We start from the raw sequence: 16,769 nt of genomic DNA on the forward strand, positions 1-16,769 counted from the left end.
AAAATGGGGGAATAAGGCGTGAACTGTATTCAATAATCCTTCTCTGTCTCTCGGTCTCTGCAGGCCCAAGGGGCGACACAGGAAGTTGTGGAAGGATGAGGGGCGCTGGGAGCATGACAAATTCAGAGAGGACGAGCAGGCACCAAAGTCCCGTGAGGAGCTGATTGCCATGTATGGTTATGACATCCGCAACGCCAATGGCCCCTGCGATGGCCGTCCCTTCAGGTCTCGTAAACCAAGGTACATTGACATCCAGCCTCATTTCTGTCCCATTGGTGGGCACGTAGGAACTAAATCTGTCATCTGCTGATCACAATGCTCAAAATCTTCTCTAACTTTAAGAATCATACACGTCTATGAAAGTAATCCATCGCTGGGGGTTTGATTGCATAGATCACTTTTTTTGTTACATTTGTCATTGTAAGTATTGTAAAAATAAAAAGAGAATTTTGGGCGGCTTAATTTCCAGTCTTCTAGAAAAAATTTTTTTATATGATGTTTGCTGTTCAAAGCATAATAATAAAATGAAATTACACTTCATGATTTACAGATTATTTACACTCTTAACCCCTTCCCCGGCGGAGACGAGTATATACGTTTTTACCGAATGTGTTTTTTTTCAGTCACGGAGTAAACACGTCTAAAACATAACCTTCAAAAACCAGCTACAGACAAGTTTATCTGTCGATTCTGGGCGTTGTTGAGCCTTTCTAAGCATGAAACGAGTCTACTCGTCGACTCATACATCTGGCAGAGGTGTTGGCTATCGCTCAGGCATTTCAAAAGTAAAGGCGCCTGTTTCGTAGTTTTCCTACAGTAGTCAATGCTCTCAGGGGCATTTCTTTTGATTCGCGCCATTCATTCGCTGTTTATCATTTTTCTCGACAAATTACACCCCAAATGTTTAGTTCAGGGGAAGATGGTGAATATGAACCTTCGCTTAGAAGCTTGGATACATCTGATGACACAGAATACCATTCATAAATTTGCTGACTGAATATTTGCAAAAAAAGGTAATTTGTGCTATAAAATAATTCCAAATAATTTCATTCATAAGTAATTTCATTCATTTATATTTGCAAATAATTTTAATTTCTGCTATATTTTGCTAGTATATGGAATAAAAAACTAAAAAATAGTTTTTTCATTCCCCTTTACTTCTGGTAATAAAATTATATGAAAAAAATACGGTTTATGGGAAGACAAGTTAACACGTTTTTGCCGAAAAGGGTATTTTCAAAATTAAATTTCAACCACAAAAATTTTATTATTTTTCATAATCAGCATAAAAAATACTATATTAAATATAATTTAATAAATTTGTCTGAAAATGACAGGTTTTTTCCAAAATAATTGGCGGGGAAGGGGTTAAAGGTACAGTTGGTAAGATTTTTGTCAGGCAGTAAGAGCAGTCGTCTGGCAGTCGGAGGGTTGCTGGTTCGATCCCCCGCCCGGGGTGTGTCGAGGTGTCCCTGAGCAAGACACCTAACCCCTAAATGCTCCTGACGAGCTGGTCGGGGCCTTGCATGGCAGCCAATCGCCGTCGGTGTGTGAGTGTGTGTATGAATGGGTGAATGGAGAAGCATCAGTTGTACAGCGCTTTGGATAAAGGCACTATATAAATGCCTGCCATTTACCATTTTGTGTTAAAACATTGTTACCATTGTAAATCCGTTCCCATCTTTGGCACTTGGTGCATTCCATTTGCTTAATAATTGTCCTCTTCTTCATGACCACTGGTGTCAAAGAGACCAGTGAAAGCTAGAAAAATAGTATTGCTACCATTGTTGCATTAAACTATCCAGTCTCTTTTTTTGATCGGTGCTCATGAAGGAGAGGACATTCTCTTCCTCATTGCAATCACCTCCAGTATTTGGCCATCTGAAAAAACAGTTTTTTACATTTTATTTTAGTCTACCTTTACTCCTTGACATTGTCCCTAAATGTCACAAAGGAAGTATCTGTGTTTCTGACTGTTTGACTAGCTAGCGAAGTTAGCTAAATGACCATGTTGTCATGCACGTCAATGTCATCAAGCTAACAGTATTAATAAATGTATGAAGTCATTATTTCGATGATACTCATGCTACGAGTGTTTAATATAGTTAGTATATTATGATAATATTACATTACATTATTGGCATTTGGCAGACGCTCTTATCCAGAGCGACGTACAACAAAGTGCATACCCATAACCAGGGATAAGTGCGCTGAAAGACCCTAGAGGGAAGTACAATTTCAATACCCATACAACAAAGGTAAGGACCAGGGCCTATTTTTTTTTTTTAAACGACAAATAAACAACAAAAAAGCAGAAGTGACCAAACTTAACTATCCAAATACTGCTTACATAGGCAACTAAAAATACTGAAACACAACGTAAATCACAAAGACAACAATTAAGGTTCACAGGGAGGTAGGGAGGGATGGGGATAGGTGCTGCTTGAAGAGGTGCATCTTCAGTTTGCGCTTGAAGGTGGGGAGAGATTCTACAGTTCTGACCTCAACGGGGAGTTCGTTCCACCACCGTGGAGCCAGAACAGACAGTAGTCGTGAGCGTGAGCGTGAGGTGGAGGTTCGGAGAGGGGGAGGTGCCAAGCGGCCTGTGGAGGCTGAACGAAGAATAATATAATAATGTACTTACCGACGAGATGAGGTGATAACAGTTTGTAAGGAGTTTAGTTAGCCTACTAAATAAGAAATGGTGGCTTGCGAGGTAACATTATCTTGTGATAGTTGGAAGAGACGGTAAAGAACACTGATCTCAGACCTGCTGTTTTCCAATAGTGCGTTGGTTAAAACGTGGTGAGATTTCCAACCAAGCGAAGTTAGCAACACTGGCCCAAACTCTGAGCAAGGCTAATTCCTTTATTTTTGCAACACATTGAATACAAATACGAATTGGGGTTGAGATAAAAAGATGAACAAGGGACATTCAGAATTTCAGCTTTTATTTCCTGGTATTACACCTAGATGTGTTAAACTACTACACATATTGGCTATAGTTTTGTTTCTGTTGTGCAATATATAGTTAAAGTTTGTATAAAAAGAAATAAAAATAAAAAATAAAAAAAAACATTAAGAACAGTGTAGGGGAAGTCGGTGAAATGGGTAAAAAGTGGCCCAATTTTGCTCCTCAAAGGAGTTAAGTTATCGGCTGCCTACTACAAAACCAACATACTCAGTGGTTCCCCAGGGTTGAGTTTAAGAACCTCCGTTGTGCAGAATTTTTGCCCAGAAATTGGTTGTTTCACTGTAGCCTGCAATCTAGCTGGTCTTGCTGATGATGTGTGTGCAGTGTGTGACTCCACTTTCTTCTCACAGATACAGTAGCTCCCCTGGACGGGAGAAGAGGTGGAGGGATGGAGAGAAGCTCAGTCGCTCATCCTGGCATTGCAGTGGTAACAGTGGCACCACCACGGCTATTGTCCAGTCTTCCTCTGTGGCTTCCCCCTCTGGTCCTGTACCACCTCTGCCCCGCATCCAGGGCGGTGGGGGCCGAACCTCCTCACATCCCCAGATCCGCAACTTCCAAGGCAACCGCCCCCCTCAGAACTCTTACCGGAGCTACAAGCCCTTGGAAGAAAACAGTCACCAACACAATTCTCTGCAGCACCAGGGAGTCTTTGGCCGGGGCAGCCACAAACATCACCCAGAGATGGAGCAGGGCCCTGCACGTAGGGGTAGGGAGGCAGAGACGGAACACAGCCCTGCTGTAGTGGTGGAAGACGAGCGGTACACGGAGGAAGAGCCGGTAAAGCCGCAGCAGCAACAGCAACAGCAGCAGCCCAGCTACTACAGTGTCAAGCTGTCGGAGAGGGACCCCCTCCCTAACCGCCGGCGCGAGGATACCCAAAGTGAGCCAGCTTTGCTCAGGGATACCACCCCAGCCACTGCTACTGCTCCCGAAAGGACAGTGGAGAGGAAGTCGTACTCACTGGCCCGCAGGACTCGCACCAAACCTTCTGAGTTGGGCAAGCAGGTATCTCTGGAGGAGTCGGTCCCGCCAGTGCCACCCCCTGCCCAGCCCGCCCTGTCCACAGAGAAGAATGAGGCATGGGAGACCCGCGAAGAAAGCAGTGGTGTGCAGGGGGGGCTCACAGGGCTCGACCAGGATCTGGCTCGACTCAGTCTGGCGGGGCAGAACTGGGCTCAGAGCCCTCCCTCCTACTTGCGTGCCGAGATGAGGGGTGAGCTTTAGCCCGAAATTGCCACCGTCTGCAGTGCTCATTACATTAGTGCTCATTTAACAGCCACAACACTGCTCACCGTTTACACTTGTTTCAGCTTGAATTATCTGAGCTGAAAGTGTAAATGAATAAAACCTGCATGCCTGTAGTTAAATGGTCGACACTTTATTGCCTATGGATCAGGCTTTGTCAGTTTGTTCGTTCATTACGTCGTTCATCACTATATGATACTTTGTGTCCACCACAAGGTGGCTACCAAATCATAACTAGGTGTGCACAGTCTCTCGGTTTGACCAGTAATACAACCAACGCAAGTAGCCAGGAACATGGGGTTCGGGAACAATGACATAAAATCAACCAGAGCCAATGTTCAACGCTCATTTACGGCTGTTGGTGCCTGTTTGAACTCTCATAATTCGAATGGATTGCCAGGTCAATATTTTTGCTGGACACTGGATATATTCCGCCTTATAACTTAAGTCCCAGCTGACTGGCAAATAGTTTAAATGGCTTTTGATAATAGACATGTCAGGCTCCAATCATGTTAATGGTTTTCAGTGATGCTGCTAAGTTTAGGTAGCAAATCACAATGCTGAATCCTTCTGATATAATTTACATAGCAACTATACGTGCAGATCGGTCTGCTTCATTCACAGTGGCCAAGAGAAATTGATGATGATTCAGAAAATGTATATCTTTAAAGTATTTAAATCGATCCTATAATGGGACTTTTGCCATAGATTGAAGGTGCAGCAGAAATTTTCGGTGCCATTGACCAGAATCGAAAGCTTTCAATTTTATTGTTCAACTGACCATGTACTGTTAAACACCAAATTTTATGGGTTGCTGCTACTGGCTTGTGCGAACTACTCCATGGTAACCTAATACAGGGATCACTAAAAGTCAACAACTTATTACTTGTAAGTTTTATCACCACTCCTGTGAAGTATAAAAAAAACAAAAGTGGACAAACTTATGTTTTTCGTTTGAAATGTATTGAGTTCACGTGCATACAAAGCTGCATTTTCCCTACTTATAAATCACAGTATTTGTACTGCTACAACAATTTGACAATCTTGCTTTGTGTATTCAGTAGATGGCTAGCTGCTGAAGTGTATCATAAATGATTCGAAATACTTAAAATAAAAGCAAGATTGTCTACTGTGCTGCCAAGCTTTAACCAGTTAATTTCCAAGTTAACGTATCTCTTTACAAATTATAATTGTCTCACAAGTTAGCTAGTGCAGTGATAACGTGCAGTCACACCAAACCAGTATCCTTTGATTCAAATTTTCATATATTTTCATATGCATTTAGAATTTGAACTTTGGTTCGTGGGTAGTTACAATAGTTGACATGCATTTTATGGTTACTGTCCACGTCCTTACACATTGGTCTGGAATGTTGTTAGCAATGTTGTTTGCTCATATCTGGAGAAATTGGCAAATGCATTGGAAGGTCATAGCCAGAGCCACTTAAAATGTACAATGCAAGTTGCTCTTAATAGGACCATCTGCTAAATGATGGTAATGGGTAATGTTAGCTGTGAAGTGACCTACTACAGAAGGAAGGCAGATGAGATGGTTTGTAACACCCAAGTTGCAAGATGACATTGCCAGGTTCTGCGATCTTCTACATGGCATTCTTTTTTTTTTCTTTTTTTTTAAGCAGTATCTCACAATTTTAGATGAGTAGCCCACTTTAAGTTAGGCTACTGTTTGTTAATTAAACGCGCATTAACTGTATTCATACTACCAACATCAGTATTTGTCCCTCACAATCGACGGTGGCGACGGTGCATGTGAATGGGGGACAACTTGTTTATAATTGCATGTAATTTACAATAACTGCTTTTTATGTCTAGAGTGCTTTCCTTGCATAGTGCACAAAATGTTTTACACTGTAATTAAGCAGTAACTGATGACAGGCAGTGGTATATTGTGATTTTATCACAGTTAGGGGTGTTTGGCCCAGCATGCAGATAACTGCCTGTTGTGAGTTATTGGTTTTATAAAATCGTCACAGAACATGTGTGTATATAATATATATTATATAATGAACAGTAATTTCATTAAATGAGTCGGGAGCTAGTGTCAGTTTAACAGTGGCATTTGCCAGTTTAAAATAAATAACATTGCGCATTTTGTTGAATCGGCGGCACGGATGGTGCAGTGGGTAGCACTGCCGCCTCACAGCAAGGAGGTCCTGGGTTCGAATCCCCATCGGCCGGGGCCTCTGTGTGGAGTTTGCATGTTCTCTCCGTGTTTGCGTGGGTTTCTTCCAGGTACTCTGGTTTCCTCCCACAGTCCAAAGACATGCAGGTTAGGCTGATTGGAGAGTCTAAATTGCCCATAGGTATGAGTGTGTGAGTGAATGCTGTGTGTGCCATGAATGAATGAGTTTGATGAATCTTCATCAAATTGGAAAGTGAGAAATTGTAAAATACCAGCATAACTTCTCATATTTATCAACCTCATTGTTTTGGCGTCATGGTATTGGATTATTTACCCTCTTAAGCCATATTATGTCCGAAATGGCCATGAAGAATAACCTGCTGACATTCATGTTGTGCTTATTAAAATATATTGCAAACTATTGCATGAAATCGTTTAAATTATGTAACTGATCAAATTTAACCAATTGCTCCCTAATTGATGAAAGTGTGGACACATGGCCACTAAAGCTACGGCTGACATACAGTCCAGTCCCCTACAAAAGTATTAGAACAGCAAGGTCAATTCCTTTGTTTTTGTTATGCACTGAAGACAATTGAGTTTCAGGTCAATATGTACATGAGATGACAGATCCTGATTTCAGCTTTTAGTTCCTGGTATTTTTATCTAGATTTGTTAAACGATATAGATCATATCAGACCATCCTATTTTTAGGTGAGTAAAAGTATTGAAACATGACTGACAGGTGTTTCTTATTCCGATGCGTTAGATTGATTGGTAAAACAATAAATAGTTCTGAATGTCTGCTCTTGGTTTAGCCTTTGGCTTTGCCTGTGAAGACTGCATTTATGTTAGAATAGATAAATCAACATGAAGACCAGAGAGCTGTCTTTGGAAGAAAGCCAAGCCATTTTGAAGCATAGGAAAAGAGGGGAAAATGATCAGAGCCATGGCACAAGCATTGGGGATAGTTTTTACAACAACTGTCCTGAAAGACAGAAACTGCTGGCATACTGAGCAACTGATATCAAACAGGTTGACCAAGGAAAACAACAACACTCTGCCAAACCCAACAAAGGAGTTCATTTGCAGAAAAAAAGGCTTGAGAATGGCCATGTCAATCTCCAGACCTTAACCCAATTGAGCATGCAATTCACCTCCTGAAGAGGAGATTGAAGGGAAAACCTCCCCAAAACAAACAACTAAATAGTTTAACGCATCTAGGTTTAAATACCAGGAAATAAAACCTGAAATTCTTAACTAACTCGTGTTCATATTTATCTCAACCCCAGATGTATTCAGTGTATTGCAAAACCAAGGTAATTAGCCTTGCTGTTCCAATTCTTTTGGAGGTGACTGTATATTGATTCTAAATACTGGTCACGGAGTGAGTTTATTGTCAACTAGGATAATGGGCTTGCCATTTGATTGAACGTGACTGAGATGTGCATGGTGGTGTACATTTACGTGAGGGCAACATGTGGCTCGGTAAAGTGGAAGGGAAAACAGTTTTTGACAGTGTACCCTGTATTGTGTAAAGTTCAGAAATAGGACAATAGAGGTTTGGGGACATTTTAAACTGATGATCAGGCATTCCCCTTAAAGGATACCTCTGGCATTCAGATAATTCTTACTAAATTTGCTTATCACACTATGAATAAATTCTCACAATAAAATTATTTTATTATCCAGTCTTGAATTTCCTGGGTTCTGCCATATTTGCAGGTTCGCTAAGCATCTAGGCTACCTGCTGTCTGGTGATGTAACATCTGTGTACAATGATATGAACATTTCTGGGCATTTCTCAAATAGTTCTGAAATGCATTGCAATTTTATATTTGCACTGAATTCACTCCATAGATGTGATGCAAACAACCTTGTGTGATGAGGGTTTTGCGTGGGCTAGAATGAGACATGTTTCCCCACTTGCTTCTTGCAGGCATTCCTAACTCCATACACATGGCTGGCGGGCCCCCACAGTATAACCGCATGGAGGAAATGGTGAGTCGATGAGAAGAGTGAGTATAGCTGATGCCTGTTCGCTATGAATGGAGCAGGAATGGACTAAGACTTGCGGTCTTGGCTTGTGAGATACGAGTACTTTTTTGGATTTGATCTTTGCATAAAATTAGCCTCTTCCATGTAGTAAAATGGATTAAGTGATAATAGTTTATGATGGCCATTACTATTACCCTACCACCAATCTGAGTGGATCAGTCCATATGAATAGGATTGTACTGCCAATTGGAGGCAAGAGAATGGATTCAATTTTAATTCTTAATTTAAATTTTAAGTCTGACTCTCTTAAGTCTCCTTTTTTTTCTCCGTTTCCTCACTAGGGTGTGGGTGGTGGCCGAGCAAAGCGATACTCTTCTCAGAGGCAGCGGCCAGTCCCTGAGCCAGCTCCCATGCATATCGGCATTATGGAGGGCCACTACTATGAGCCCAGTAAGTGCAGTACTGCTGACAGCCAACCGAGGTTTGCAGTGTCATCTGCTTTATTCAGAAAGACAGTGGAAAAAGGGAAATAACTGAATTTCTTTCAATTTTCAGTGTTCTTAATAAATAAAAGAATGATTATCAGGGATATGTTTACTATAAACTATTTTCTGGCTTACTGTGCCTAAATTAGATGTGTTCACATTTTAGAATTCAAAATTCACTATATCAGTTATTTTGAACTTACTGTATGTTAAAAGAGCAATGGGTGATTTGAAGCCCCATCTAGTGGTCACAAGGGAGAACTGCAATCCCAACCCAAAGCACGAAGACATCTTGTTAGTTCCTCTCAATAGTAACTGCCGCATTGAGTGATTACCTGGTTCACACAACCTGTCTCTTTGTGCTCAGTAGTAGTACAGCGCTAACTGTAGTCTGATGGGATGCTGGCTATTGTAATATCCAAAATGTGAAGCAATGAGGCTTAAGTCAGTCAAGTAATGGATAATATATTCGTAGCCCCTTAAAGTATTCAGCCCCCAACTTTTTTTTTGTTGTATTTTTTCCTCATGAATGATTGTCATAACCGGGGATTTTGATTAATGTCCCTGGGATCTTTTATTTGTGAATTGCATGTTTTTTCAGTGAAGCCCAAAAAGAAATTGGAATGATAAAAAACAAAAACTGAAATATGAATAGTTCATAGCCATTCATCCTGCTTGCTCAATATTTGGTTGAACGGTCTTTTACAGCTATTACAGCCAGTAGTATTTTCGGTTAAGTCAATTAATTTTGCATAATGTGATGGAGCGGTGTTTGGCCATTTCTTGAGCTGTGACAAAAATGTTCATTGCTCCATAACTAATCTGTTGAAAGTTTTTGCGCTTTTTCTTTTGATTTGACATAATGTTTGTAGATCACAACACAACATCTAGCATCACTACCTAGATACCTGTACATGCTAACCGTCCAGAATAGCTCCAAAAATTGCATAGCCTATAGTCTGCAATATTTCCTCCACATCTTTCTGTGAGCTCTGTGGATGTCTTTATTTTCTGTATTTCATTTTTACATTTGTTCTCCATTAAGAGCATCTTTAAGCATCTTTAGCTCTGTTACGCAATTACTTATGTAGTCATGGCTGTGAAAATTGGAATTAGAAAAGCAGAACAGGAGATGCTCTCTCGCAATACTGTTCCATTGCTAAGCAGTATGATGGCAACTCTTGATAGGTTGTCTATTCAATTTGGTTTGGTGTACAATGTCACATCGTATAATATAGTGGAATGAAGTTGCAACAGTTATGTTGTGTGCTGTGCTAACTTTCGTCTCCTACAGTGTCTTTCCAGGGACCAATATATGCCCACAGTGACAGTCCCACGCCTCTTGCACCCCAAGGCATGCTGGTCCAGCCAGAGATGCACCTCACTCATCCTGGTCACCCAGGCCATCCAGGTCAGCTTGCCTGCCCTCAGTTGTCTTCACTCTCCTCTTAGTGAGGCCCTTGTATTAGGATTCTTAAACCATTGGTCTCGGGGGGGGGGGGGGGTGTTTTTAAGTGGTAATATGCTGAATACATTTGGGTTAGAGATAAAATAGATGAACACAAGACAATAGTTCCGAATTTCAGCATGCCCTGGTATTTACACCTAGATGTGTACCTTAACCACTACACTACAGGCTACAGGCCACCCAACACGAAGCGAAGGCCGTTGCCTCCATGGAAATGTAACTGAAATGACCACCTCAGAGTGGATTATTCCACTTATACCATGGTGTTTTACCAAAGATAAAGATGTAAGCAAGGGTTGTCTATTTTTGGCTGGCAGTAACTACCTCAGGCCATTAAGGTGGCTACTGTTTCAGCAAGTTGCTATGGTTACTTATGTTAGTTAAGTTCTCATCAAAATTGAAGCTAGGCAAATGGCTAAGCGTAGTTGTGATTATTTTGGCAAAATTCTAGGTTTTAAACGAGGCTTTCTAATTTCTAATTAAACAAGGCTTTCTAATTCTAATTCTAATAGAAAACATGTTTGTCCTAAGGCTGGAGCTCTGTCTGTTTATTACTTGGAGGGTTTTATTTAATGTCAGTGATTGCCCAGCTTTTGACTTGTTTAAGTGTCATTCTCAATTAAGTGCAAGTGTAAATCAATATTTTTGATCAAAGGTGCCTTCAATCCTGGTCATTCTGGCTCTGCAATGCGATCACAGTTCTTCGCACAGAATTTAAGGCAAAACTGTTGGGACATGTTTATTTTAACTCTGTCCTTTACTTGATACATCCAGGTCTGCATCCTCATCAGTCTGGTGCCCCCATGCCCAACCCTGCAATGTATGCTGGCCCACCTGTCTCCATGTCTCCTGGGCAGCCCCCTCCCCAGCAACTGCTGGCTCCCCCCTTCTACCCCCCTCCTGGCGTTATGACCTTCGGGAATACCAACTTCCCCTACGCTGCTGGGGCCACGCTGCCCCCTATTTACCCCAACCCCCAGGTGGGTCCATGACACGCTATACTTCTGTCCATGTGGCAGGCTGTCGTTGTCAATATTCTTAACCACACAGTTGGGAGTGTTAAGTTGTTTACCCCTGCATGCATGCGTCTTTTTACTCTTCCCTGCAGGCGCAGGCCCAGGTGTATGGTGGAGTGACCTACTATGACACCATGCAGCAGCAAGCCCAGCCCAAACCCTCGCCCCCCCGCCGTTCTTCCCAGCCAGTTACTATCAAACCTCCTCCTCCAGAGGTACCGTTCATTGTTCCAGAGTAAAGCCGCGTCTGCAGATCTCGCTTCCAGCCAAACCTGGGCAAGTCTTTCTTCACGCCGTCTTTAGCAAGCCACGCTTGCCACATCTTTTCCACAATGGCACTGGGTAGTGAGGATAGCAGAAAGGTAGAGGAGAGGGTTAGTTTTAATAAAGAAAATATATTTCTGTGAGAACTCAGTGTAATACAGTGTAAAAGATGGCAAAAGCAAGAAGTGTGAAAGGCTTCATGGATTTCCATATTGTGGAAAATGGCATTTCCCTTGCTATTTGGAGTTGAAGGTGTTATAAAAATCTGCAAAAAACACCTTCAGCGCACTGATTCTGGATGCAGATACTTGCACCCACATACTTGCAATGAGTTGGTCTGTCAGCCCCAGGGCCTCAAGGGATTATTTGATCACTGTTAAAAGGCCAATGGCAGTTTTGAAGAGTGTTGTCTACCATGCATCTGAACACTTTGACCATTAGGGATTTGCATGATATATCAGTAGTCTCATCTGCCTGGACAGCTACAAACTGGGCTGCCTTGCATGGCAGCCAATTGCCGTTGGTGTGAGTCTGTGAGAGAAGCATCAATTGTACACCGCTTTGCTTAAATGCGCTATATATAAATGCCAACCATTTACCATTCCTCCCTGTAGACCTCATGCATGCGATCCAGGAGTTCATTCTGAATGGTGTTAGATGGCCCCTTAAAATAAGGCTGTGCATCAGTGTATTTTGAGCCTGGTGCCCCCCTCACACAGTCTCAAAAATGCACCTAACAATGCCAGGGTTTAGTGAGCTGGCTGACTCGTTGTGACCACGCAAACCCATTTTGCACTTCCCACAGAGCACAGGTACACAGTGTCTCAAGAGTTTCTGTCACACTGTCTTTGAAGCATGTAAATGCCTTAACTCACTGGCCGGCGGTTCATTCTACAACAAGACTGATTTCGAAACCTACTGATAAAGCAGAAAAGGAGTTTTTCCCAAGGCCAAAAAATTGACAATTCTTTGTGGCCAAGTCAGTCTGAAGTCAAGCTGATCTGAACCCAACTGAGCATGCCTTCCGTATGCTGAAGAGAAAACATAAGGGCCCCCAAAACAGGCATGAGCTAAAGATGGCTGCAATACAGGCCTGGCAGGGCATCACTAGAGAAGACACCCACCTAATGATGTCTATCAATCGCAGACTTCAAACAGTTGGATATGCAACAAAATACTAAACATGACTACTTTAATTTACTTGACTACTTAACTTTCCTGTGTCCCAAGCAGGTGTCCTGAAATGTATAAAAATTCCCTTTATTAAAATGTGATGATGTCCATTTTTATTTTGTTAGGAAACTGTATGTGATTTGTATGTGGCTTTTGGAAGCGGTCCATGAATGTCCGATCAACCAGTAAGGGAGGGGGTGGGTTGCTGGAGAATGATGAAATGTGGGTTACTTAGCCTATTGAACCCCGCAATGCCCAGTGTTTCCCCAAAGGACTTAGTGACCTCGAGTGGTACTAGCAAGGTCTAGATTTGAGTGGAGACCGTGGGGCTCTCCCATGCACCACAATGTGGTACCTTGACCAAATGAGCTACCCAGCAGTCAACAAGCTGTTAGTGATGATTGATGGTCACTATTCTGCCCCAGTTGCTGTGTGTGTCTGTCACAGGCACATTCTCCTCGTAATGATTGTCCTCATGCTCTCTGTTCCAGGGAGAGAAGAGTGAAAAGGTGAAGGACAAGACCGGCTCCTAGCTGAGAGGAGGCGAATATCAATGGACCAGCACCATTCATGGAAGAATTTGTTTTTTTTTTATATTTGATTTTTATGTTTTTTTGCTTTTGCTTCATGAGTCAAATGAGAAGAAAAACTTTAAACATGTGTGCGTAGTTTTTACTACGATCAATAGACTGCTTTCCCTTTAACCTAATAAGATGCAGAATCATTGCTGTTTGTTTGATTGGTGTTCCTGTTTGCCTGTGCTCTGCCTTCACCCCTCCCTTCAAAGCAATGTTGGTGAAATGGGAAGGCTGTTTACTGTAATGGATGGTCAATGAGAGGTGCTGCCACTTATTCTCCTGGCGTTTGGTGTGGATCTGCCACACAATGGTGCACGGTGGCATTGCAGCCAACCTTTTCAGCCGGGTTGTGGGAAATGCTCAAATCAAGTCAGTTTGTTAAGGGAAGTTTTATTTTTGGAAATTAATACCCCTCATTAACAATGCATGACTGAATTGATTATTTCTTTGTGTAACTAAGAGGAGCAACAGAGGCAGAGTTGGATGATTTGGACGGTTGGTGATTTTTACTGTGCAGACCACTTGCTTTGAATCTGGTCCGCAATAATTAAACTGTGAGGGAATTTACTCTGACAGTCATGCTAGAGGCAGTTTTTAGTGATAGGTGACTACAGTACCAGGCTGACAATGGCTGGCTTCAACCTGTCCCAAATATCTTTTGCATAGTTTGCATGCTGTTGGGCTGTTTTTGACACAGAGTACAGTTAGCCCCAGTACAATTGTGTGTAAGTTTGCTGACTGTTAAAATGGTTCATCTGGGCAATTCATTAACCCTTTATGGACTAAGGCGCCCTAGAGAAAAACCATAGAAAGGCCTAGGAATCACAATGCATTTCACTGGTCATGTGTCTTGAAAAATCGCATCCATCTGTTAAGGGAGAAGTAACATAACATGCTGATCGCATCCCCCCCATAAGGGGTTAGAAGTGTTTTGGTTTATATTATCTGAGCTTGAGCTTCGGGACCACAGATTTACATTTCCAGGTCATGGGTAGAATTTTAGAGCCCTACACAAAGCAGGGTTAACCTACCCTTATGTCCCCTTTTCAACAAATGCCTCTTGGACTTGGTCTTTTCAGGAGAGGGTACACCACAGCTAACTAACTGGAGGGAGACTTCTATTGTCTACTTGTCATACACAGGTGTTAAGCAGGAGCTGGTTGTGGATAGAATGCAGTCCTTTCCATTTGCCTACTGTTGCTTCTGACAGTCCTACTAGTCAGTGGGTTTGAGCATTTACTTGCTTTTTTCTTGTTTGGCTGAACCTGCATCCTGCCTCAACCTGTAGTCAATGTAGTCTGCTAAATCTGTTCAAGTGCTTGGCTTTATGTTGGGTTCATCTGGATACTTTGTTTGTGCTTTTCATCCGTCATCTCTGTATATCTCCTTTCGGGTCCAGGAGAATTTTGCTTGGAACAAAAGGTTGGTGTCCTTTCACAAACCGCTTTACTGTTGGTTTCAGCCAGATGGTGTTTCAGTCTTTCTTTGGTACATCAGAGTTTTAAGGTCTCTGTATATCCGGTTATATTCCTGCTGTCTTAAGGGCTTTTGACAGGGTGGTCTGCTCATAAAGTATTGCTTTTTACAGCGCTGTGTGTAGCACTCACTTTAAAATCTTGATTTAATTGATTGCTTATTTTTTCACTTGTACCGCAGTGTAACACAAGTGCGCATGTGGATTTTGTGTTCTCTTGAACGTTTGACTTCTTGCAACCCAGTCTTGATCAATTATTTATTTTTATTCTGCTGCGCTCTCTCAGAAAATGCCTAGGATTTGGCTTAGTTCACAGTGTAGGTTGTATTACATGCAGTAGTGTCACCATATTTAATGTCAAGAATGGAGATCTATTCATGATTAATGACGAGTACTGTAGCCATGTTGATAGTGCTTGCTTCATATAGTGTAGTATTGGGTTAAAATTAAAATCAGTTAAAGAGCTTTTCCCCTAAGAATTAAGAGTTTTGTCAATTGTACAGTATGTTTTTAATTTGATATAACGAGTAAAATATTTTTTTTTTGCCAGAGAAAAGTATTGGATATTAAGTGTGCAGGGGAATAGGTCTAAAGATTTGTATATAGCTATACAGATATCTATTAAAACCTATGGTTCTTACAGTATCCCTCATAAGTAAGGGTTTAGGTAAAGAAAAGCGTTGAGATCTACAGAACCTTATGCACAGATGCTGTATGAGCTGTTGATTGGAAATGCTTTGATCGAGGGCACTGGCTTTTTAATCCCGAAAAGGGCTTGCTCTTGCTTTGTTGATTAATTGATGTTGCAAAATGTCAAATGCACAATGGATTTGGGGTTCAGAGGCCTTGGCGCAATGGCAGACATGCGCCATGTTTTGCTCCCAAGGCAGCATGAAATGTCATCTTGTGTTAATGAATCACACAGGAGGGCTATTTGGAATGTAGAAACCATACAGTACAGGCATGCATGAATAAATGTATAGACTTGAACTTGAAAATTGTACCAGATTTTTATTTTCTCCATTCAATGCAATTATTCTAGGGCGGGAGCGTGACATTGTGTTACTGTTTAGGCCACTGGGACAAGTCTGGGGATTCTTTTTGTATATTATGTCTTACTTTTTATTTTATTTTATTTTATTTTTATTTTTTACTAAACACCTGGCAGTAAAAGTTCAAGTTAGTTAAATTTTTGTTTGTTCTCAATGTTATTTTTAAGATGTTGATGATAATATTAATAAAAAAAGCAGTGTACATCCTCTGCTTTAAGAATTGTCTTGTTGGTTTTACATATCAGTTTAATTTCTCTAGACCAGTTAACACTGTGATGGCTTGTTTATTTTATAGGTGTGTGTGAATTTGTAAAATCCTATTTTGTTCTTTGTGGAGCAATGGTGGAGAAATAAAAAATGAAGTGAAATAAATCCATGTTGGTTATCAATTATTTTGTCATCGCAATATGTATTTACTGTAAAGCAGCCATACCACCATGCACCCTGCTACTGCTGCATGGTGTTTTTGCTTTCATGACCACCCAATAACCAGTAAATATTCCCGGTGAAATCTCAAGTATGTAGTGCTCAGGAAATAAAACCTTTATTACCATTTATTTTATTAAAATGGCACTTTACTGGATTGCAGGTAAATACAACAGTATTTAAGTAATGAAAGTAAAAAACACTATTTGGTAGCATGCATCTTGCTTGCAAATGAAAGTGAATGAAGCCATTATGAGACTGAGAAACGAGAATAAAACTGTTTCATGGACTAAGACATGGGCCAAATCTTAGGCTTACCAAAATCTACTGTTTGGAACATAATTAAGAGAGACCGCACTTGGAGCATCATAATCACAAAGGGACCGGCAGGCAAAGATCTCCATAGCTGATGACAGAAGAATCCCCAAACACCTGTCTGACTGAGCAGAAACACTTCAGGAGTCGGGTGTG

The 16,769-nt window shown here is 41.4% G+C and overlaps 1 protein-coding gene across 1 annotated transcript in view; it reads left to right on the forward strand.

Moving 5' to 3' along the window:
- The window catches only part of casc3 (casc3 exon junction complex subunit), a 28,455-nt gene extending 12,211 nt beyond the window's left edge, over nt 1–16,244 (forward strand). The window contains exons 6-13 of the mRNA XM_061229460.1: nt 64–240; nt 3,325–4,190; nt 8,304–8,365; nt 8,704–8,812; nt 10,142–10,258; nt 11,090–11,295; nt 11,424–11,611; nt 13,264–16,244. Coding sequence (XP_061085444.1) covers nt 64–240; nt 3,325–4,190; nt 8,304–8,365; nt 8,704–8,812; nt 10,142–10,258; nt 11,090–11,295; nt 11,424–11,570 — 1,684 coding nt within the window. The 3' untranslated portion in view covers nt 11,571–11,611; nt 13,264–16,244. The remainder of the gene's footprint in view (nt 1–63; nt 241–3,324; nt 4,191–8,303; nt 8,366–8,703; nt 8,813–10,141; nt 10,259–11,089; nt 11,296–11,423; nt 11,612–13,263) is intronic.
- The last annotated feature ends 525 nt before the right edge of the window (nt 16,245–16,769 follow it).

The sequence above is a fragment of the Conger conger genome, chromosome 2 (genome assembly GCF_963514075.1).
Source record: "Conger conger chromosome 2, fConCon1.1, whole genome shotgun sequence".
NCBI lineage: Eukaryota > Metazoa > Chordata > Actinopteri > Anguilliformes > Congridae > Conger > Conger conger.